Raw genomic sequence first — 23,342 nt, 5'->3', positions numbered from 1 at the left:
AGCTGAAACATCTACCTTTGAGTCTTCCACCTGATGTGCTTTAAAAGAATGACAGCTAGCAGTCCATTCAGTGAGCCTCTTCAGAAAACAGCCACTAGGTTAAGCAAAAGAATATTTGGCTTATGGTCATCACAGTTCAAGGGAAATAGACCAAATAGAGCCCATGTTGTTCAGTCTTAACAACATCAAGACACCACAGGGCTTTAACACAGAAGTACAGGCTGAATTCCTGAGAAAGTTAATATTGAGACTCTATTGACTATACCTTAGAGATACAGAACTTGTGTTTTTTCTAAGGTACTTCTTCAAGCACATAGTCTTCTCTGAACTAGTTTTCAAGGTTTCTTTTTCTAATCCACACCCTGATATTAATAGGCACTTTGTGTTCAAATCATGAGAGTCTTGCATATTTGCGGTTGATTCAGTTATGAGACTAGGAAGAGCTGTAAGCAGGGGCCATAGTCACATGTGTCCTATTACTAAAATAAGCTTTCTTAAGTGTTTTCCAAGATAGGGCAACAGTTAAAATTCAGTCTGTGAAATTATGATCCCCCCCTACAGTCCCTTAAAGATTTTAGAGGACATTTTGTGGTGGCATTTTTCACAGGCTGGGGAATTGTGAGCAAATGGACTTACTTGTCTTTACTTACTTTAAAACAGTCAAGGAAATAATTCTTTGAAAGAAAAGTACAATTGATCCATAGAAACATGACATCTTCAACTTCTCATGGAAACTAATGGGTAAGCTCTAATTACTGTCTAAAATAGGCTCAAGGAAGGCTACACATTTTCAAAAAGTAACAATGGGGAAAAATTCAACATGACATCAGAAGGTTTATTGGCAGGCAGTGAAATTGTTTCCAATGGCAGATTACCTTCTACTTCTCTGTAATTTAGGAACTGATGTCTTAGAGTAAGTTTCCACTTTTAAGCAATACTTGCTTTCCAACTAGCATTACTCATTATTATACTTCATGGATTAGTGCTGTAGCCAAACTACCATATAGAAGTAGTCTAGTCATTGCCACAGCACACACAGAATACTAGGACACATCTAAAAGGTTATGTCACCCTTGAAGACCTAGTACAAAAGGTAATAGGTGGCCTCAGACTACTTTAGAATTAATTTTAATATTTCCTTGATATTTGAAAGGGAAAGTGTACCCCTTTTGTATAAATTTCACTTAAGAAAAAGATGTAACATACATCTTAAAGCTTATTGACTGGTTGGACGGTTAGCAAAGTGAAAATACTGTAAATATTGCATTACAGGATAGTCACCACCATATTGCCTACTAAAATGTCAGATGATAGAAATTTGTTGAGATGTCAGCTGTCTGCTCTCCTGCACAGACTACTCTGACATTCAATAAGGTATGAAATGATGCTCTTTAAGTCTCTAATGGATAACATGAAACCACCACTCTAAGTAAATACGGGAAAACGGTAATGCTTTAATAGCTCAAAAGTGCTGTCAATCAAGTGAGATGCACAGTCAAATTATAGGTACAGTAGATTTCATAATGCAAAACAAATGAAACTAATAAAGGCACATGTACTTCAAAGTCAATTCAATATTTAAACTCCATTTCCATAAAAAAAACCAAGGCTTCAGATTTTTCTAATAAAATCTGTTGTATTGTCAAGCATCCAATTTCATACGACAATATTTAGAAGAAGCACATGGGAAAAGACAGGGTTGCTTAAAAGAATGGGTCAGCACTTCAGAAGTTAATGGAATTTCAATAGTGGTTGACTTAAGCTGTAATGCATCATATGAATCAGAAAATTAGAAATGAGTTTTTATGTAAGATTTATTTTTAAAAACTGTAAAGAACACTAAGGTGTACAACAGCAAAACAAAATCCAGTGTTTCATACTTACTCAAGCACGTACAGCAAATTAATTCCTCAAGTTACACGTGAACAAACACAGGCTAGTCTATGCAAGAGACTAATTTTCAGGGGTGGGGGGGAAACAAGAAATAATGCTGTTGACTAGTTACCAACAACACATTACACAAATACATTTAGGCCTTGAGATGATGGTCAAAACTACAGCAAGTGTACTTTACCGCGCATGTACGTTAATCCCCTTGAGTTTTTCTTTTTAAAATAACAGACACTTTAAAATTATTTACAAAAATACTGAAACGGCTCACATTTCTACCACTTCAATACTTCCCTCTTTGAACCATTTCTACCATCTCATCAGTATCCCCAATAGTTTTTTTAGTAACTACATGCTTCTCAGGCTCCTTTGGCATAAGATCCATTGATAGTGTGCTCTGACTTGGTCCATTGTTATGTTTCAAACCTTTTACATCCGAAAGCTTCTGGTTCGGTGAAATGGTTGAAAGGGCTTTTTTAAGGCCCACCTCAGTATTGGTGGTTTCTGTTTAGTTTTTTCTGGAAATAGCACAGCTTCAGTTTCAGGCGTAGGAAATCGTACTCTATACACTTCAGGGTAAGATTTCTGAAACTAGAAGAGTACATCAAGTTAAATGAAGAATTTACTCAAACTTCTATACCTCTATATAGAAAATTAAGTGATATTTTCTAATATGGCTTGATGGATCACAGTACCCTTATTCCAAACAATTTAAAAGTTTGACATCCCCAAGAGTACCTACTATTTTAAATCACAGTATTTCTCTAAAGGACTGCATGTCTAAAACTTGATAAAGCTTTTTAAATTAAAATTAAAGACTGTGGAGGAATTTTTATTTACTTGCTTAAGCTTCTTCTTCTTATCTTTCACAGATATTTCTTTATTCATTGCGATTTCTTCCAACAAAGCTGCCAGTGGTTCTTGAGAGCCAGTTGCTCTTTGGTATTCAAATTCATCTGTACTGATTTGGCAGCAAAATGATGGAGGAAAATTTACATCAGTATCAGCTCCAGCATATTTTATCTGAAGAAAGAGTGAAAAAAGAGAAGCTATGTTTTCTGCAACAAGCTTGCAAAACTGGCTTAGTCACCTGAAGTCATTAAGTAGAAAAGATATGGAATAAAGACCCTAAATTGAACCTCCTATCTCTTGCACTAGTTGAGTTCTAGTAAGTCAAAAAACAAGACATCAATGAAGCCTTTTAACTCTTGAAATAAGTTAAAAATTAGTTTTTCAGTAGCAATTAAAGAAGAAAGAACTGAAAAGCAGCTTTGAACAAAAGAAAGTATGGTATCAGGAAACAAAGATATTAAAATGCTGAGCAAATAAGGATGGCTCTAAAAGCAAATCAAAACGTTAATGGAAATACTTATTAATCATCCAGTTTTCTTCACTACCACAACCATAGCTTGCCCATTCCATGGAGAAGATAATGCTGATCAGCAGAAAACATATTTAAGAGTTCTTGGCTCTAAACTATTCAAAGTCTGCTTATTTTCATTTAAATATATAGTTATGTTTTAAAATCAGCAGTCAAAATTAATAAGCTATTCATAATCTAGCAGACACAGAACAAAGTCTTTAAGAACTGCCAAACTTCAGAGCAGAAAGGATAGATATGACCTAGAAGCAGAGGCATAAAAGGCTTTTTTCGCTAGACACCTACTTGGACTCTCTGGAGATTTACAACATGGTCCTCTATAGAAGATTTTAAGGCAATGGGAACACTTAAGATCTCTTGATAATTGTCCATGAGAAAAGATACTAGTTTAGCAGCAAGCAGTTCATCCAAGTCCATTTCATCCTTTGAGCATAGAATACAACGGGAAAATGTCTGAACCATCTGAGGAAAAAAAAAACCAAACAAGTCAACACAAAACTAAATCACAACATTACTGTATATTTTTGTTTGGTGATGGGGAATCAGGATGTATTTAAAAACTGGTCTTTTATAAGAAAAGGTTTTGACAGCACAATACTTCAAATACTTCCAAAACGTCAATATTGGGAGAAGTGGGGTACGGAAAAAGTATTATGATCTGAGTGGACAGATCATTGCTCTTGCCTCATATACGTAATCTAACCTTGACTTCAGATTTATAATGACGGAATTAAATTTTATTCTCAAGATTTCATCAAATAGCCACTTTATATGGCTTTTCCAGTTAAACAGGACACAAATACTTCAGAGATTTTAAAAATAACACAGAAATTTAATTAAAGTTAAGCACCAGACATGAAAAAATAATACCGTTATTTTGAAATCAAACCAAATTTCAGGTTTAGATAAGTTCATGTAGTCTCATGCTCAAACATTCAGTCACAAGTGTTTTCTGCCTGTGCACCAGTCACTTCTAACATTAAAAATATGGAAAACAATCAAGATTGTCATATACCATAGACTACATTGTTGAATTAAAACTTGGTACAAAATACTTGGACTGTAAAGCATTCATTTCCAAAAATAACATTTAGATAAACATAATTATTTTAATGAAAGGCCATTTACAGTTAATTAAATTATAACCTTGGCAGTCAAAAAAATGTATTTTTGTTAATCAAATACTATTCATGGTTAATTAAAAATTTAATTGCTATGGAACAGATTTAGATTTATGCATGCTACTATAGGATTTTAATAGAGTGGGTCTACAGCTTAGCTTTCTGCTGCCCTTCTTGCAAAAGACCTTAACCAAAATAAATACCTGTTCTTAACAAGTCAGAATTGCCAAGTTATGCCTAATAACTTTGTAATAACATGCAGTTGCAAACATCAGTGATAACTCTACAAGAAGTCCTACAGAAAGAACATTAGCTCTAGAGGGCTTTGTCAAAATATGTAGTTAAAGTGATGAAAAATACTGAAATAAACTGGTAGGAATGTTTTTTTAAATGGCTAAAACCAAGTAAATCAAAACATTTAGCTGCACATTTCTAACTATGACTGAAACAGGCAGTCTGTTTCTCTCTCACGCTGTCTGCAGTGATGAACACCAGAAACTTTATCTACTGTATTTTTATTTTTTTTGTACTTAACAGGGAAATAGGTGACGATTTAATTTTGAAAGATAAGGAAGCCTCCAAATTCTGAGCAAATTCATTTGCTCAAAACTGACCAAAAAATCCCAATTTATTCAAATTCAGAGTAGCTTTCTAGAATTTGAATAACCAGAACAGACAAATTATTCTTCAAATAAGCAAACTGTATTTTTGCACACATTCTCCACAGAGAATGCACAGAATCTTTTATCTATGCTACTCCAAAAGCCTTGTCTAGACCTTTTGCCTTACACACTATACGTACCAAGGTTCTGGTCCTCACTGATTCAGAAAGAGGTGGTAAATCCTTGTTCAAGCTAATTCTTGCCATCATCCTCACTAACAGTTGCAGTCTTTTCCGATTTTCTGGTGGCAGCAGCAGACAAGATATCTGAAGAGCTTCTATGGCCTTGCTGTGTTTTTGCAGCAGAGCTGGTTTATACAAGATCAGAAGTTTGAGCAACATTTCTCAATTACATATTTCCATAACAATTCATGTAACATTTTAAAATCTGCCTTCTTGCATTCCTTTGCTACTCATTCGAGACTGCCTTATAACTCCACTCCCCAATCTGTTTAGGAAAATATCCATAGAATTGGACTAGTAGAACTGGGCACCTTGTTTTAGTATTTACAACATTCCATTCTGATGCATTGGGAGATACTAATAACCATTACCAACAACTATAGATAGTAGTAGACATGTAGAAAATAGTAGACATAGTAGAAAAACTGCAATGGTTTGGTTCATCCTTTGCTTTTTTATAGCCCTCAGCTCTAAACACAACTGTGATGCATGCCCAGATGTATCAAGCACATAAAAAATGTTCAGTCTGGGGCAACAGTTGGAGAATCTAAATAAAACGTGCTTATGTATCAGTGACAACTGCAACAATAGTGACATGTCCCTCACACCTATAGAAGTTAAATCTATGGCTAATTCTAATTAGAAACTCTTGAGAAAACACAGCTTGTGAGCAGGGCAGAGATATTTGAAGACTGGACAGACACATTAGACTCTGATAGTAGTTTAGTTATCTATAAAGAAGTCTCATCACCAAAATGTTATCCGCTTTTGGGTTTCTAAGGCTCATTGAAGGAAGCATCTACTACACATTTACCTAAATAGTACTAGTATCAGAACAAAACAGAAGTCAAGAGCAAAACATCCACATGAGTGAAGTCTAACAGCAATTTCTCTTAAAAAAAGGAACAAGGAGAATGACAGAGATATATTTTATTTTTCCCACATAAGATTATAGACGTTGGAAGAAATCTCTGTAGATTATCTAAACTTCTCTGCTCAAAGCAGGGTTACCTACAGCAAGATGCCCAGGATTATGTTAAATCAGATTTTGAATTGCCTCTTGTTCTGTTACTGAGTATCACTGATAGAAGTCTGGCTCTCTTCTTTGTTCCCCCCACGTCTTTTATAGTGTCTTTTATACACATTAATAAGATCTCCCCCTTGAGCCTCTGTGCCTTCCCCTCTCCAGGCTAAACAGTCCCTGCTCTCGGCCTCTCCCCACATGATAGATGCTCCAAGGCTTTAATAACTTTCGTGGTCCTCCACTGGACTCACTGCATAGGAGTGAGGAAAAACTCCCTCAACCTGCTGACAGTGCTCTCAAGGTAGCTAAGCATGGTGCCAGTCTTCTTTGTCACAAGGACACACTGCTTGCTTATTGTCACTTCAGTGCGTACCAGGACTGCCAAGTCCTTCTCAGTAAAGCTGCTTTCAAGTCAGTCACCCCCAGCATACACTGGTGGATGAGGCTATTCCTCCCCAGGATGCCCTGAGAAGAAATAATTAAGGATATTTGTACATAAAGAATCTTTAAAACCTGTGCAAAAAGCAAGTTTAATCTTACCAAGTTAGTGAAATATCTGATAATTACTGACACCTTAGTCCTATTTTCTTAGCTATTCTGAAAACTAATTTCAGCCAACCTCTTGGAAGAGAAGTGCTCTAGACAGTCTTCATTTGAAAACAGAAACAAGTGAGGCATCTTAATATGATTACACAAATCACCTATAATTTCTGCAAATATTTCTCAGGTTTTAAGACGGAACTTTTAGACGTGCAAATCACATCATGGCTGCACCAAATGACTAAAAATATAATCTAATGACACTTTCTTTGCTATTTCCTGAAGTCTTCCTCTAAACAAAGTTTATCCACTGAAAGAAGCCCTGTCGAAAAACTGTAATTCCCTGAGGGTAGCAATGTGAAAAGTCTAAAACTCAAAGACTGAAATCTTGGTTTATAAAAGTCTGAAGATTGAGAATTATTGCCAATTTAGCAAGGCATACTCCATTAAAAAAACAAAAACAAAACAAAAAAAACCCCAAAAAAAACCCCAAAACAACAACAACAAAAAAACTACAAAAATGAAACCGTAGACATATTTTGTAAATGTACAACTAAGGAATTACTGCTTCACAGGTGGCATTCAGTACTAGCATTGACACTTACTAAAAAATAGTATTCTATGGAGCATGCATTATTATAGAATCATAGAAAGCTTTGGGTTGGAAAGGACCTTAAAGACTATCTAGTTTCATCCCCCTGCTATGGGCAGACACACCTTCCACTAGACCAGGTTGCTCAAAGCCCCATCCGACCTGGCCTTGAGCACTTTCAGGGGTGGGTCAGCTACTTCTTCCTCTACATTGACCTACAGCTTCATAGTTGTCTGTACATTAGCCTCTACTGTTAAGACTTAATTACATGTTGCACAGAAACAAAAACTTGCCCTTTTTCTCTCAGCTGACAGTACCCGCACCCCTCCTCAATCCTTTCCTCTTTCCCTCTGGCACCCAAGAATCACACGTCAGATCTCACAGGGAAGTCTGAGTGGTTAGAGAAGACCTTGCTACCAAAAGTACACATCGGACATCTCTGCCTTATATTCACTTTTCTTTTCGTACTACTGGTTCTAAGTAGTTTTGAGTACAAAAAGAAGAGTTAGGCTTTAGAACAGGCATGATGAATTGTCTTCTTGAACTCTGTCCACCAGTTACATATGATCCAACAGGGAGCATATTCTTGAATTATAAAAAAAGTGGAAAAGATACCTGAGAAACATGACATTTTCAAACATATACTACCGGTACTTCAAAGTAAATTGAATAAGCATGAAGACTCAATACAAAGGAGTTCTTGAAAGCCTGTATCCCATGATTTTTTTGTGTAAATCTATTTTTGTTGGTAAGGAAGGATCCCATATTAATGCCTCATTTTTTGTGGAAGAGACAAAACTTATTTTTTTACTTTTTGAAATAGTGCATGGTTTCCTTTCATTTCCACATAAACAGCGACATGAGTTCTTTCTTCGCATGTTTACATCTGTGAAATACTGTGAAATAAAACTCTTAAAACCTGAAAGATGTGAAATACAATGGAAAGGCAAACAGAAAGGAAGTATGAAAAGACAGCAAGAATTCTTAAAGGATGTTATCAAGAGTATCTATTGTGTTAGAAAAAGTCAGAAGAAAAAGAACTACATTCAGTTTGAAGCAAGATTGTCTACTAACAAAGTATAAAAACACTGAATTCCAGAAGTCCTTTTTCATCTCAACAGTTTGTTAAAAGCAATGTTGTTCCCAGTTAAAGAAGCTCAAAAAAGTGACATGCTACAAAGCATGCTAACTTTTCAACTCAGTTGTTCTTTTCAATGTAACCATAAAAAATGATAAAACATTTTCACATTTACTGTCTTCCAGTAGGCCATCTTTAGCTACAGGATAGCTGAATCTGATATAGCGTGAACCCTTAGTTAATAACTAAACTATTGTTTCTGTAAGCACTATATGAACGTCTACTGTAAGTTTAAGCAATGAAGGATTTCCATTTCCTTCAGATGTCATATCACCATGGTTAAAAACAGTCCTTACAGCCCTAATTCTTTTTAATCTAGACTTCAATCAAGCAATTTATAAAAGCTTCTGTGAGTTTTTATAATGCTTAGGCATTAAAAAAAAAAAGTTAAAATTAATCTATTACATGTGGCAGCGCTAAGCGATGAACAGAGGCCTTTAAAAATCATGAAGACAAGCAAGGGAAGACTTGTGGTAATAAATTTTAATATTAAACTGTTCACTGTGTAGAATGGACAGGACAGGTCTTAAAGAAATGAGTTTTGATACATCTGGGTATGGTTAATTCAAATGAATATTTTTTTTCATTACATCCTAAACTACTTACCTAACACACTAACAAAAACATCAAAGAAATGAAACGTGAGAAGAGGCTCTTTCATCTGGCCAAAGTAGTCCACTATAGTTTTGAAGACATCTCTTTCAAAGCCCGAGTATGTAGGCTGCTTCAAGTCTGAGCAGCTGGGCCCTAGAAAAGAGGGGGAAAAAAAAAACAAACCACACAAACCCAAAAAACAACTAATTTGCAGCCATCAACTAGATCACCATTTTCTATTCCACCCAATTGAAATGACACATCAAGTAGAAAAAAAACCCAACAACTTAGACTCATTATTCAACATAGAAGTGAAAATGTATTCATCTATTGAATTGACCAGTTCCGAGTAGGTCTAGTGAAAATAGATGGAGTTAAAATGTGAATAGTTAAACCTTTGTATATCTCACTGAAATAAACTGCATTAGTAGGAGAACGTATGCTTTACAACTTTAAGGCAACAATCTGAAAAAATATCAACCGTGAATATAAACAGGATTTGATAAAGCAGTAAGGCATAGTCAGTTTAATTGACTTTTATGAGGGTAGGTTGGTTTTGTTCCCCCTCTCCCCCCTCTTTCTCCCAATATACTTACAATTTGCTAGACATTTCATTGCTGATAATATCCAGTGAGGTAGTTCCTCTGCATTGAGGAGAAACAGACAGAAATTAAAAGAAGAAAAAAATCTGAGAAAAATTGCAAGATAAAAATGAAACAGAAATTCTTTAAGAAGTTCCCCCTACATAATAGTGCCACTGATTGCAAAGGCAAGCTATACCTTAATATAGGATATGGCTTTAATTACATCTTACTTGAGCACCTCCTGTACTCCCTATCAACCAGTTCTGCCTACTGGTCTTACAACTCAGTCAGCAAAATGAATCATATTTCAAATCCTTAACCTGCCCTGCAATAAACAGCCAAACTAGTACAAGCTACACCTTCAACAGTGCATTACAGTGAAGTGTTTACTTTGCATTGAAAGTTATGAAAAGCACTCATACATTCGGTTTGGTCATTTTTGCAAGGAGATAGTTAATATCCTGAGGTGCTCCAACTGTCTTTAAAATGAATATGTATATGCTCTAGAAAAGGTTCACTCACAAACAAAAACAGGTTACAGTTTCATATTTCACTTCTCTACAAATCTTCTGGAAAACATGGCTGCAATAGTACTGTAAGTGATAAATCACAGCAGCAAAGATGCTTTACTTTGTCCCTGATGTGCAAAGAATTTTTAATCTCAGCACTGGTTTCAAAACTCACTGACTGAAACTCAAAAGTGGGAAATTTTAAGCATCTCACCATACATTCTGATTTTTTCTCTATTTTTATACACATATTCTTCATGTAAATAGTCCAGTTCAGGCAGTTAAGGCCTGGGCTGACAAAGCCAACTTGAAGCGAATAGTATCCCTTTCTTTATAAATGAAAAGTCTCTGCTTTTTTACTTTAATCTTTTAACCCTGCTAAAGCAGGAATATGTTAAAGAGAGTAAATATGTAATAAACACCAATTCTGACTACTGGGATGTCAGAGGACAGCAACAGCGTACTTTGTAAAAACCGTAGTATAGATGTGGTCACACAACTAGAAAGACGCTGCCTGTTCGTATAGATTAGAACAAAAACTTTTTATATACTCGTAAGCTATACTATTAAAAAGTTAAACAAAAACATCTAAAATACTCACTTGATTTGTCTTCTAAAATGACAATCCCTTGCTTATTCACACTATATGCATTTTGGACTATATGCTTTGAATTCACAAGTTTTGCATCTAACACTTCATCCAGAGAATCCAAACCCAAGACCTTTTGTAATCTGCAAAAATACATAAACACACAGTTCATACATCATCTAATCTGGAAAAAGCAATTCAGGATAGATAAGATTCTGAAAGGAGACCTCTCCATTTCATACACTTATAGAATTGCAAGTCAGAAAGGACCCATAACGATTATCGAGTCCAACTTGGTGCTCCTCACAGAACTACCTAACACTAAATCATATGACCAACAGCATCATCCACACACTCCTTGAACTTTGACAGGCTTGGTGTTGCAACCACTTCCCTGGGGAGCCTGTTTCAGTGACCAACCACTCTCTCAGTGAAGAATCTGTTCCTAAGGTCCAATCTGAACTTCCATGGGTGCAGCTTCGTCCCATTCCCTCGTGTCCTATCACTGGTCGCCAGAGACAGATCACAACCTCGAGCTCCACTGCCTCCCTTGAGAAAATTGAGGCTGAAATGAGGGCACCCCTCAGTCTTCAGCCTCAGCCCTTCATCAAGGTCCTACACCTGGATCGGACAATCCCAGGCACTGCTACAGGTTGGGCAAAGAGATTCAGAGCAGCCCTGCAGAGAAGGACTTGGGGGTGTTGGTTGATGAGAAACTGAACATGAGCCAGCTGCAGTGTGCGCTTGCAGCCCAGAAACCGACCGTATCCTGGGCTGCATCAAAAGGAGCGTGACCAGCGAGTCCTGCCCCTCTACTCTGCTCTTGTGAGACCTCACTTGGAGTATTGTCTACAGTTCTGGTGTCCTCAACATAAAAAGGACATGGAGCTGTTGGAGCAAGTCCAGAGGAGGGCCACAAGGATGATAAGGGAGCTGGAGCACCTCCCATATGTAGAAAGGCTGAGAAAGTTGGGGCTGTTCAGCCTGGAGAAGAGAAGGCTGCGTGGAGACCTCATAGCAGCCTTCCAGTATCTGAAGGGGGCCTATAAGGATGATGGGGAGTGACTCTTCTTTAGGGACTGTAGTGGTAGGGCAAGGGGTAATGGGTTCAGACTTAAACAGAGGAAGTTCAGGTTAGATATAAGGCAGAAGTTCTCTACTGTGAGGGTAGTGAGGCACTGGAATGGGTTGCCCAAGGAAGTTGTTGATGGTCCATCCCTGGCGGTGTTCAAGGCCAGGTTGGACAGAGCCTTGGGCAACATGGTTTAGGGCAGCGTGTCCCTGCCCGTGGCAGGGGGGTTGGAACTAGATGATCTTAAGGTCTTTTCCAACCCTAACTATTCTATGATTCTATAATTCTGTTCTCCAAGCCGAACAAACTAAATTACCACAGCAGCTCCAAGTCTGGCACTCAATGCCCTTCACCATTTAACAGGAAACTGTTAAAGAGCGCTTCCTCTTGAAACACTCTTGACAGTTTCCTAAGGAGCCAAAACCACACTCAGTACTAGAGGTGGGGCCACACCCATGCAGTGTAGGGTGGGACAGTCACCTCCCTCAATCATGTGGTTATGCTGTACTTAATGCACCCCAGGACCCCCTTGGCCCTTTTGGCTGACAGTCTTTTTTTCCTTTATGCAAATAATTTTGATGCAGGGTGTAGGCCAACTTAACCTTGGTGACACCTCCAATCAAGGTGAACCATCATCCTTATAATTGTTCGGTTCCACATATGCAGAGCCTCATATGTACTATACAAGGGCACTGGGAAAAGTGGGGTAGTCACAGAGGTGACACACCTGCTGCATCAGGGAGGAACTTGCCACCATTACCCTCTATCCCTTCAGTCACTGTGGAGAGAGGATAGGAAATCCTCCAAACCACATCCTGTCTGCCTGCTGGGGCTGTCTCACAGAAGGCAGGGTGAGATTCCAGTAGTCTATGTCTCAGACTCTCTGAAACTCCTCAAGCTACTCACCTCCTTCCGGAGCTCTTGTCACTGTGTGGAGGAGTTCCTCTACCTGGGTGCACCTCCCATGGGAGTGCCCACTACTGCTGTCTTGTACCTGCATAAGCTCAGGGCACACCCTGCAGCTGGACAGCTGGGTGGCAGCGTGTTCCCATCAGAGCTCCGTTTGGGAAGCTGCATCAGTCATGGTGGTTGCAGAACTCAGAGGCCATGGCTTTCTGAAGAGTGGATATTATCACTTCCTGGTTGAGGTGGCAGACCTACGTGCCCTCCTTGTGCATTCTTCCATGCAAACTGCTATGCCATGCTCTGTTTTGCAATGCTCTTGGGCTTCCTTTATACATGGGGGGACTTGTCTGCTGTTGCATCTCTCCACTTGACTGAGATTTTCCCTGGTTGAGGAAACCCCACTATGCACTGCACTAGAGCACTCTGCTGTGGATCTGTCAGCACTGAAGCACCAAGTTTGTTACATTGAGATAATGTTCTGGGTTTAGATGAAAGTAGTCATTTGTAAGGCCTCAGCTGTGCTTTAAAAATAGCTAATGTGTATTATTTTTTTCTCCTGTATATGTAGTCTAAAGCAATGCCCTTACCTTTGTATAGATATTCCTTTTGGAAATAGTAGAGAATATCTGAATCCTAAAGCCTTCATCACCCAATTAGCTACTCCATTTCTTATCTCATATAAAGTATTTTATTTGTCATTGAAAGATTTCATGGTATTGCACTTCTACAGAAGTGCTTTTATTTCATAGCAAGAAGAAAAAGAGGAAGACTGAGGAAAAAAGTGATTTAAAAAGACAAAGCCTACATAACATAAGGATTTGTGTAACACAACAGAAAAAAATCAAAAAGTATAAAGCACACTAAAGTTTCTTTGCAAGCTTTACTTGCTGAATTCATTAGTCTAATAACAAGGGTATAGTTAGTCCAGCCACTATGGCTTTAGTAGCAGCAATGAAAAGTGAGCATTCTCAGTGAAGACAGACAAGACTATTACCTACTACACAGTTTAACAGCAAATAGCTCACAAGTATACTCACCGTGACAAAGTCTGGGATTTCCATATCTCTTCTATATTTGTTTGTGTTAGCTCTCTGCGGAACACAAGTTTGCATGCTGATACTTCCCCTATAGCTATACTGTGTCTCTTATACCACATCTCAGAGTTCTGAAATCAAAAAAGACAATCCTCATTAACTGGTGACTTTTCAAGTACTGAACAGTGTAATTGTATATTATATATTATATATATAAAATATATAGACATTGTATATGACAGTATAAATTCTACATTTATAGTACAGCATGCTCCTTATTACAAGTATTCTAAATATTCCTAAACTCCAGTATAGCCCCAGGATGCAAGTGGGTGTTTAGGTTTCACAAGCATTCAGAATCTTTTCTCATTTACAAAATATTTTAGCTTGGTTAAGTTATATGAGTCAGAATAACCATTAAAGTTCAGGAGTTATGGCCTCTAGCCTTGTGTTCATATCCTCTCCATGATTAAAATCAGTTCAACTTGTTTTCAACCACCATTCTAAGATTAAACATCTGCTTACAGAAAAATTGTTGGAGAATTATTAGATGAGATATTAAAGACTGATATTTATCCTTGTTCAGTGTATACTGATCATAACTAAACATTAAGTTTGTTAGCAGGTTCTATACATGAAGAAAGTAAAAGCAAATAGCCACAGCTGAAGACACCCTTCAGACCTAGTCCACCATTATAGTAGAACATATTAAAGCATAGAATGCAAAAGACTACTATCCTGTACTCAAACTTCACATCCAAGCTCAGTGCTTGAAGGTTGTCATCAAAGTGTCAATGAGTGAACATAGAATACAGTTTGTGTCAGTGGTGCACTTTTTAAGGCAAAACTCCTAGTCATTCCCAGTTCTTTGATTTACATCACAGAGCAGTCTCTGTGGATCAACAGTATTCCTTGTGATCACAACCAACCCACAAAATGCAGTCCAGGAATGCATTAAACTACTCCAAGCACTTATCATCTGTAGACATGTCATCCATGACAGTAGACTAGAGCTGGTTTGGAACAAATAGTAACCTCTGAAATTATAATCTGGCCTTCCACATTAGTATTTCATTACACAGAACCATAGCCATCAAGCCACACAGAACCAGTATGTGGCCTGAGAGATGCTGGAGCAATTTAAGATGCCACCACTTTCAGCTGCCTTTCTACCTCACCATTCCAGAGGAAGTTACATCTTTCTGTAAAAGATCCAGCAACAGAAGCTTATTTTTGTGTCTCAGTTACACCAACTTACAGTCCATTGTATTAGCCAAAACTGACAATGAAAGAAACTTTGTGCTATGTCAGACTGCATGCTGTTGCATCAGAGTATATAGGCAGTCTATTGCTAACTCTTATCAGGCCAGGATGCTCGGATGGAAATTTAGAGCAGACAGTTGGAGGCTGCAACATGTTAAAACTGCAGCAGATATTTGCTCAGTAACTAACATACTCTATTCTCTTGACTTGTCTTTGGCACTATATTTTCTTTCTTTCCTCTTAAATCCTCTACCTACTGCTGAAATTCTAAGGACCTTAATGCTTTTTCTGCTTCAGAAGCCTGCTGTACATGAAAGGTGCACTGGATCTACACATACGTATTTGGATTACAAATATGAAATATCCATTCATTCAGGACCTCTGGATATCCAGCAAAACTCTAAGAGCTACTTTTCTAAACAAACTATCAATCACCAAGAAATCCAAGGCTAATGTCCTGCACTGGTGAGCATTAAGGCCAAAATTATCAATGAAGTTCACAAAATTTGAGAGCACTCACATGCAAGATAGCGCTGGAGGGACTGTTTAGAATATACATAACTCCAGAAGCCTAGGCTTTTAAGATGTCCTGTGGCGAGACTTGATACAAATTTGGTTTATTAATAAAAGCAACAGTTATTTCAACAACTTTACAATGTCTGGATCAATCCAGGTAAGTATGGGGCAGGATGATTCTGTAAGCTGAAAGGGCAACAATGAAACCAGGACCACTTCTCCTTAGCTAGAACATATTCCTTATGAAAAAGGAAATTGAATTAACAACCTCATAACAGCTAGGAAGGGAGTAATACTGTATATATTCTGCTACACAAAGTGTCTGAATAAGAGTTACAGTGTGAATGACAGTATTTTTCTTGTAGCATAATAAATGGCATATTGGAATTTGAGCAAACTGGAATGTAAGCATACTGGCAAATACAACCATGCTGAACTTCGGATGCTCAGGCCATAATCTGTAGTAGAAAGAACACTCAAAGCCAGCATCCCCAGCAAATCATTAACAACTCTACTTCTCCTAAGTTTAAAATAAAAGTATTTTGCATTTAATTTTATAGCCAAGTATTACGTGCAACAACAAAGAGATCATTAGTTTTGCTTTCCAAATACGCTCATGTCTAGGGAACTATAAAAACTGGATATCTTACCATTGTGACTGCTTTCACTGGGATGTGTTCTTGAGAAATGCCAGCCTTTGGTTCATTCCAGTCTGGAAATTTAATTACTTCCTTTCCACATGAAGGTTTCTTTGGATATGACTTCAGTGGTGACGAAGGAGGAAATCTACAATTAGAAAATATTTTTAATGTCTCTGAACTCCACCCTATTCCATATTTACCAATGCAAAACTGTAGTCGGCCTTCACATGCAAAAAACACGACAAATGTCTTGGGTATTCACAGTGCAGCTTAATTGCCTGAAGATGGGTTTGAGTGATGTAGAACATCTCAAGGTGTCTTGTTTGGCCTCCATCTGCTGCTCCAGAACAGTTCAGGTTCTTTGCACCTCCCATGACACAGCTGAACCGTGGGTGAATGTCTGATATCACAGTGCATCTCAAATAGCAGCAGCTACCTATGCATAGCAAACTGACTCAGGTCTTCACTAGAAGACACCGATTCTGCTGAAAAAGCTGTGGGTAGATTTTCCGCATGTCAAGTGCACTGCTAGCATGCATCTCCTAAAGCAAAGCTACCTAAGTCACATAACATTTAATTAGCGTACACACAAATGTCCACACAAGGTTTTGTCTACATTACCATGTTCTTCTGTGTTTACATGCTTCCTACGTGAAGATCATACCCTGGAGTTCTTTTCTGGAGTCTTTTTCCAGCTGGCTGTGCAGGAAACTCATTCAATTTTTAAGGCATTTCAAGAAGTGCCTTGAAGAAATCAGCAGAAATAAACTCTAAGCTAGCCCTTGCAGAAAACAAAGAAAACAAACTATCCCAGATCACATTCAGTTCAGTCACATCTCCAGCTTGACCAGAATTAAGTTACTGCTAAACCTAGGTCAGAGCATGTATAAGGGAATTAATGGCAGCACGTCAGAAAGACAAATCAGTTCGGTGGCAGCATACCAGTAGACTGGCCCAGAGCAGATCTTATTTATCTGCACTCCTAAGCTTTAGACGACGAGATCCCTGATACTTCAAGAAAATGCTTCCACCTCACTCTTAGCTGGAATATAAAATACAGTTATGTCTGTGACCATGCAACAAGAACTTGTACACCACTGTATAGTATGCGTGTATAACCTACCAGAAATATTCTCATGCTCAAGAAATCCTCAAGTTTCCTCTAAAATTTCACCCCATCCTCTCAAGGCAGTTCCAACAATTAATTGATTTTTTCAATTAGTTTTGATTGCAGATTCGTTAGTCCTGTTTAACACTTCATGGGTTAAATACTTTATGATTTTGACTACACACACTGAGCCCATCAGACATATTCCACAACACTCTTCCACAGAATATCTGCAACACAGAGAGGCAGCACTTCCTTTGGACTAACCCTGAGGAAAGGTAATAAGCACCTTGCATTGATCCTGCAAGATTTACTCTTCCTTTTAAAAGTAACATGTTATATTGCAGATGTCCAGCTGTTGAGAGTTGTCAACTATTTTTTAGCTATTTGTTATTCCTTAAAATTTAATGTCAAAACATCCGCAGTCATTTTTTTTCTTTTGCCTTACAGTATTCTTAACAGTTCCCTTTTGCCCCTCCAGTTCTTCACAATTTTTAGCTTTATATGATTTGCTGCCCTGGTTCTCAATCAACCAGTAACTGAATGAGTTCTTATAAGCAGAAGGAATTGCATTCCCCTTTTTCAGGTAGCATTACAGCAAGACCTAGATAGAGCCAAGTTTTTGGATGAACAACGAAAAGCCTCTGATTTTAGAATGAACACAATAATGTTACCTAAAGCTAACAACTGATAAGCATTCCAAGGATGACATGTCAAGATTAACATGGTTTACAGACAGCAGTACTAGGTTTAAGAGTTTATACAAGGAGGCAAGAGAGATACCTGTTTGTGTCCAGGGCAATGAATAGAGAACAGGGTCAACTAACATTGGTATTGCTGGCATAACAAGTACCTCACCTGAATTGCCAGAAATTTATTAGCAATCCAGGAGTACTAACCCGTTTGTTTTTAATACAATTGCTTAGATTCCAAAAAATTTAAAGCCTGACAGCTTCTGAAACTGTAACTTCTCGTTTATTATTGTAGGCTATGCTGAGCCAATAAGTCAGAACACACAGATAGTATTTGCTAGTTTTAGAAGCCACAGTAGTTCTCACCTTCATATTTAATACTTGCCCAGTACTATCAGACAAATCAGCATTTGGCAACATCTCCTCAATACTCAATGAACCAGAGCAGACAACTACATTCACATGCGAAGTTAATGAATGACACAGGTGTGTTCCACAGTGTACAGTTACAGTAAATTAACAGAGTAGTTTATAGAAAAGGTATAAAGCATATGAAGGTTTCCAGAGAAAGCACTGCCAGTGGAATTAAAAGCAACTTGTACTGCTATCCGTATCACACATGGTGAAAAACGCTTTAACAACATAACATCATAAAAGTCCACAAGAGGGAGCTGCGAGGACATTAAATACATGAATAAGGTGGGCTAGAAAACCGATGTTTAGCTCCATAAATAGGAGAAAAGCATATTCTAACAATACTTAAAGCCAAACACCAAAACCATGAGTAGCATGTCGTTTATTTATGCACCAAGCTGAGTGGGAAAAAGCTGGCTTCACTTCAAGATGCATGAAAAGTATGCAGTTTTAGTAAAAAAATTTCAGTTAGTAACTTAGTTGAAAGGGAGGTGCGTAAAGAACATCATTGTCCAATAGCAAATCACTAGGCAAAGCACATATAAAATAAAATAAAAAGCACCGAAATATTTCACCCAACCAACTTTCATAGCCTGCAGCTCAGGAAAGTCATGGCTGAAAATACGAAGGAAATACTAGCAAACTAGTTTCAATGTGCCATAATGCTAATGGAAGACAAACAAAAAAACACAAACACAACAAATGCAGCCAAATAGATATAGCATAACAGTAGTGGTTACCAAACCCCACATTTAATCTTTTGACAAAGAGTCAATGCCCAGAAAGAAAGGAGACAAAGTACTTAACACCTATGGCACCTGTGAAAAGAAAGCGTGCAGGTAGAGCTATCCTAAGATTAGACAAAGCAGGACGGGGCTAGGAACATACCAAACCAACAACACAACTACCACCAAGTGCTGTACCAGAATCTAACTGTTTTTCTAACTGTTTAAATAAGTAACTAGTCCATGACTAGGTAAACTGTCACAATATTTTGCCCTTCTGCAGCAGCCATAAGCAGATGGCCAGAGAAGAATTTAAGAACGGGACAAGCATACATGATACTTCCTTCTTTTCCAGCTTATGGTCATGATCAGTTCAGAGTGCAAAGCCATATATTGTTTTGAGATACTTAGCAACAGACTTTCTCACGTGAGCTTCGCAAAACGTCTTCAGATACAAGTCCTCTGGTACACTAGGTCCTTCAAATTTGAGTTCCAAATTCTAAAATTTAACATTTTCCTTGACTGTTACCTGAAATTTCCCTTTATGGAGCTAAGTCTGGAGACAACATTGATTTTTATTCCCCACGAATTATTTAAAATTTCTTCCATTAAATCTGATTGAAATTGGTTTGAATATTTAATTTATTTAGCAGGGAAGCCCTAGCATTCAGTGTCGTTTCCTTCATAAGGCAGACTAAAAACAGCTACCACCTTTACTGAAAAATATCATGCAGTATCATAAAGAAGAAGTTGAATCACTGCTAATTTGTTACTGATTTTAAACACAAGTCCAACCCAATTCAACTGTAAGTCAACGGAACTGTAGTGGAACAAGATTAAAATAAACCACAGTTCTTTTATAGAAAAAAAAAAAAATCTCAATCCAAGTTTGTTTGAGACAAATTAAAAGAATTACATCATACTTACCTCTTTTAAACTATTTCAAGTTAGTAAATAATACTAGGAGAGTAATGAACAACTGTACCTACAGCACAGGTATATAGACCGGGGAGCAAAAAAGCTTAGGCACACTACTAAAATACTTCTTAAGTTCATAGAGCAAAATGAAATTATGACTTCATCCATACCAAGTGGCAATTCAGCTCTGCCTTTTCCCAAAGACAATATTAAAAAACGATTACCAAAAAATACTCCATAAAATAGTAAAATAAACAATTGAACTTTGCATCTTTTAAGACAATTTCAATCTACAACCCAAGGAGCACTGAAAAAGGTTACATCATGAATGCCTTTTAGATTCTGAAGGCTCTTCGCTTCTCTCAGGAGTAGAAACAGCACCCAAAATAGCCAAGGGCTGGGGAGAGGGAGGACAAGTGAAGTTGAATACTCAATGGCATCCTCACTCCCATACATGTTTTCTTGACATGCATTCTTCCAACATCGACAAACCTGGTGTCTGCCAATGGCAAACAGAACTCACTACATCATAAAATCTGCAAACGCTTGTTAGTATTCACAAAATGCAATTGAGTAAAAGTGCCCTTCAAAAATATTTATATACAAAGAAGGAGGAAAATAAAAAGGACCAAAAAAAAAAAAAAACCCAAAATCAAGCCAAACATTAAACCAGGTCAGTTGCTTATTACTAAAGAAAAAATAGTCTTTAAAAGGAAGGGGCAGAAAGACACATTAACCCCTTTTCAACGGCATTCTACAAAAACGTTTGTTAAACTAATGCACAATTACTTTCTGTTTCAAAAAAACTTAAGTTTTTCAGACACTATATACAGTTTTACCTATATAAACGGCCATCATCTTGAAAGTCCTCTTTGCCCCATCTTCCTTTAATATCCTCAATAACGTGATTTTTCAGGAATTTTTTAAGCAGCTTAACCGTTTGATTGCGAGTCACTTCTGGGCCAAAGTTTTGATTAGAGCCAAGCAGTTCATGTAAACAGTCCACTGCCTCCGAGGCTTTGAAGCAATGCTCGTAGCTTTTGAAGCGACACCGATGTTTCCGTAAAGGCATCCCAGCACGAAAATGTTCTATTATCTCGTTCCACTAAGGGAGAACAAAGCAAACCGTTACAGCTCTTGCCCTAGAAGCATTTGAGGCGTACAAAGCACTGTCAGGATGCAGCCAGGTCTGAAAGCAGAATTACTAAATTTTTTTTATAATCATCTGCATTTACAAGCCTACTGAAACCTAAAGCTGTGATTTAAACAGCCGAGGCCTGAGAGCAAACACCAGATTGCGGAAGCTGGGAGATACAGAGCCCCATGCCTACCTACGGTTCTGCGGGTGCAGCTTTAACCTCCCTTCGGCTTTTAACTTGGCGAAAGGCCGGACTTTGTCGAGTCCTGCGGCCGCTTCAGTCACGCGGGACTCACAGCCACCCCACACAGGCACGGCGCGGGGACATCCGGACGGAGGCTGGGGACCACCCCGCCGGGTCCCGGCTACCCGGGACAGGCCCAGGGCCCGCCCGGGCTGGCGGCGCTGGGCCCTCGGGCCTCAGAGACCCAGCCAGCGGGCCAGGCCCAGGCGTCCAGATTGCACCAAGGCGGCGGACCCGTACCCGGAAGGCTCTAGAGAGCCGCCGTCGGGCACGGAGGCCCCACGCGGGCGCGGTCAGGCTGCACGATGGGCCACGCCGGGGCTGGGGAAGCACTCACCAGGCGGGTAGCGCGGTACGGCCCGGGGCCGACGAGCTGCGGCTCCATGGACGCGGCCGGGCCTCGCCGTCTCCACGGAAACAGGCAGCCGCGCGCGCGCCGCGCCCGCCGGCCGTTTGAATCCGCGCCCGAGGGACGCCGCCCTCACCTATTGGATGGCGGCAGCGGAACGTGACGCGCCCGCACCGTCCCTTATTGGTGGGGCGGGGACCCGCCTGTCCCGCCCGTCCCGGCCTTGCCCTGCCCGGGGGAGGGGGGAGCCGGGCCGAGACCCCGTGCCCGCGGGTGTCCCTCGGGCTCTGCCCACCGCAGGCTCCCGCCGGCAGCCTGGTCCCCGGACCGGGGAGAAACACGGCTCCCTGCGGGGCAGCGCGCCTCGTCAGGACGCTTTGGGTTCCCAGGAGGGATCGTTACTTGTAAAACGAGCATTAACTGCGCGCTGTTGTTTGCGCTTCCTCAGCCAGTGAGGGCTTCAAGGACAGGTGCCCAGGCTTGGAGAAGCGCAACAGTGCCCAGTGAATTGCCATCTCGACAAAGAGAATACAGCCTTTTCGTTAGTTTGGAACACAAACAAACAAATAAATGAAAGAAAACCACCCCAATTTACAGGACTCAATTTATTGCGAGAGGAGTGGCTAGTAAGAGCAGTGTTTCTCCTCAAGCAAATCCAAGAATACAACATGTCGACCCAATTCCTCTCACTATCATTAACATTCACTATAACATTAATGATTTTGATGACTGATGCACCTCTCTTTCTCGCATAACTGAAATGTATACTAAGATTCAGCATGTAAGATGAACAGCTGTTAGGTAGGGGAAAAAACATAAGTGTCCAGATCAAGACTGTGCTATTCTCACAGGCTGCAACATTGTGTGTTTAATAACATTAAAGGGGAGGAGAGTTTAGTAACATTTTGTATTGATATCACTAGCATAGTTGTATAATTATGCCATATGCAACCTCTTAGGATACATCCATACAACTCACTGAAACAATGCATCCATACCACTCAATGAAACAACTCTCTCTCTCTGAATGCTGCGTAACTTACAGAAAACTAAACCGGTGTGCCAGAAATTATGCAGCAGGAATCCGAAATGGCACTTGCTGATAGCCCTCAGAATGATCGGCATCTCCAGTTTCTGCTCCTGCTTATTAATTCTTAATCTCAAACAACTGACTTCGGAGGCCGTTGGCTAGCTACAACTGCTGGACTCAAAAGCTCTTCCTGGCTCCTTTCCGTCCTTGCTCAGAGATCGTTAGTTTTGACTGTGTTTACTCTCAACTCCTACTTAAGCCCAAGTGATCCTGAGCAATCAGTTGCAGACCGAGGTCTCAAACCGCGTATCGGGCCCCCCACACTCAGCTGCAGGATGCATTCCTCCCTGCAGATCTGTGAGGTGGAGGAGGGAGGGAAAATTGCAAAATCAGAGACTAGAATTAGGACTTCCCCTGCCAGCACTGGAGTCATCTGCCAGACTAGGGAGGAATGCCTACTTCCCTCTTGTATTGGGTTTGCATGGC

At 39.3% G+C, this 23,342-nt stretch overlaps 1 protein-coding gene across 2 annotated transcripts; it reads right to left on the bottom strand.

Annotated features, from left to right (window-relative positions):
• Positions 1-1,796: 1,796 nt before the first annotated feature.
• On the bottom strand, positions 1,797-21,964 carry DEPDC1B (DEP domain containing 1B). Of its 2 annotated transcripts, none has more exons than XM_030470887.1 (11): positions 21,815-21,964; positions 20,935-21,200; positions 16,248-16,383; positions 13,822-13,949; positions 10,819-10,949; positions 9,721-9,768; positions 9,137-9,277; positions 5,195-5,361; positions 3,557-3,733; positions 2,731-2,913; positions 1,797-2,481 (listed from the first exon to the last, which is right to left on the bottom strand). In XM_030470887.1, the coding sequence occupies exons 1-11, from the start codon at positions 21,860-21,862 to the stop codon at positions 2,320-2,322; spliced, it is 1,587 nt and encodes a 528-aa protein (XP_030326747.1). In that variant the 5' UTR covers positions 21,863-21,964; the 3' UTR covers positions 1,797-2,319. The 2 variants fall into 2 exon arrangements, with proteins under 2 accessions (XP_030326747.1, XP_030326748.1); XM_030470888.1 differs by lacking the exon at positions 21,815-21,964 and adding an exon at positions 21,427-21,495.
• Between the last annotated feature and the right edge of the window lie 1,378 nt (positions 21,965-23,342).

The sequence above is a fragment of the Strigops habroptila genome, chromosome Z (assembly GCF_004027225.2).
Source record: "Strigops habroptila isolate Jane chromosome Z, bStrHab1.2.pri, whole genome shotgun sequence".
NCBI classification, from domain to species: Eukaryota; Metazoa; Chordata; class Aves; order Psittaciformes; family Psittacidae; genus Strigops; species Strigops habroptila.
This window is presented reverse-complemented; position numbering and strand designations above follow the sequence as displayed.

Bases quoted from the DNA above. Each gene is read 5' to 3' on its own strand.
- DEPDC1B (XM_030470887.1), bottom strand. From the start codon at position 21,862: ATGGAGCCGCAGCTCGTCGGCCCCGGGCCGTACCGCGCTACCCGCCTG. The intron at 9,769-10,818 runs GTGAGTATTTTA...TCCTCAATGCAG, and splicing joins CATTTTAGAAGACAAATCAA to AGGAACTACCTCACTGGATA. The intron at 2,914-3,556 runs GTAGGTGTCTAG...CTCTTTCTTCAG, and splicing joins TAAATCTCCAGAGAGTCCAA to ATAAAATATGCTGGAGCTGA.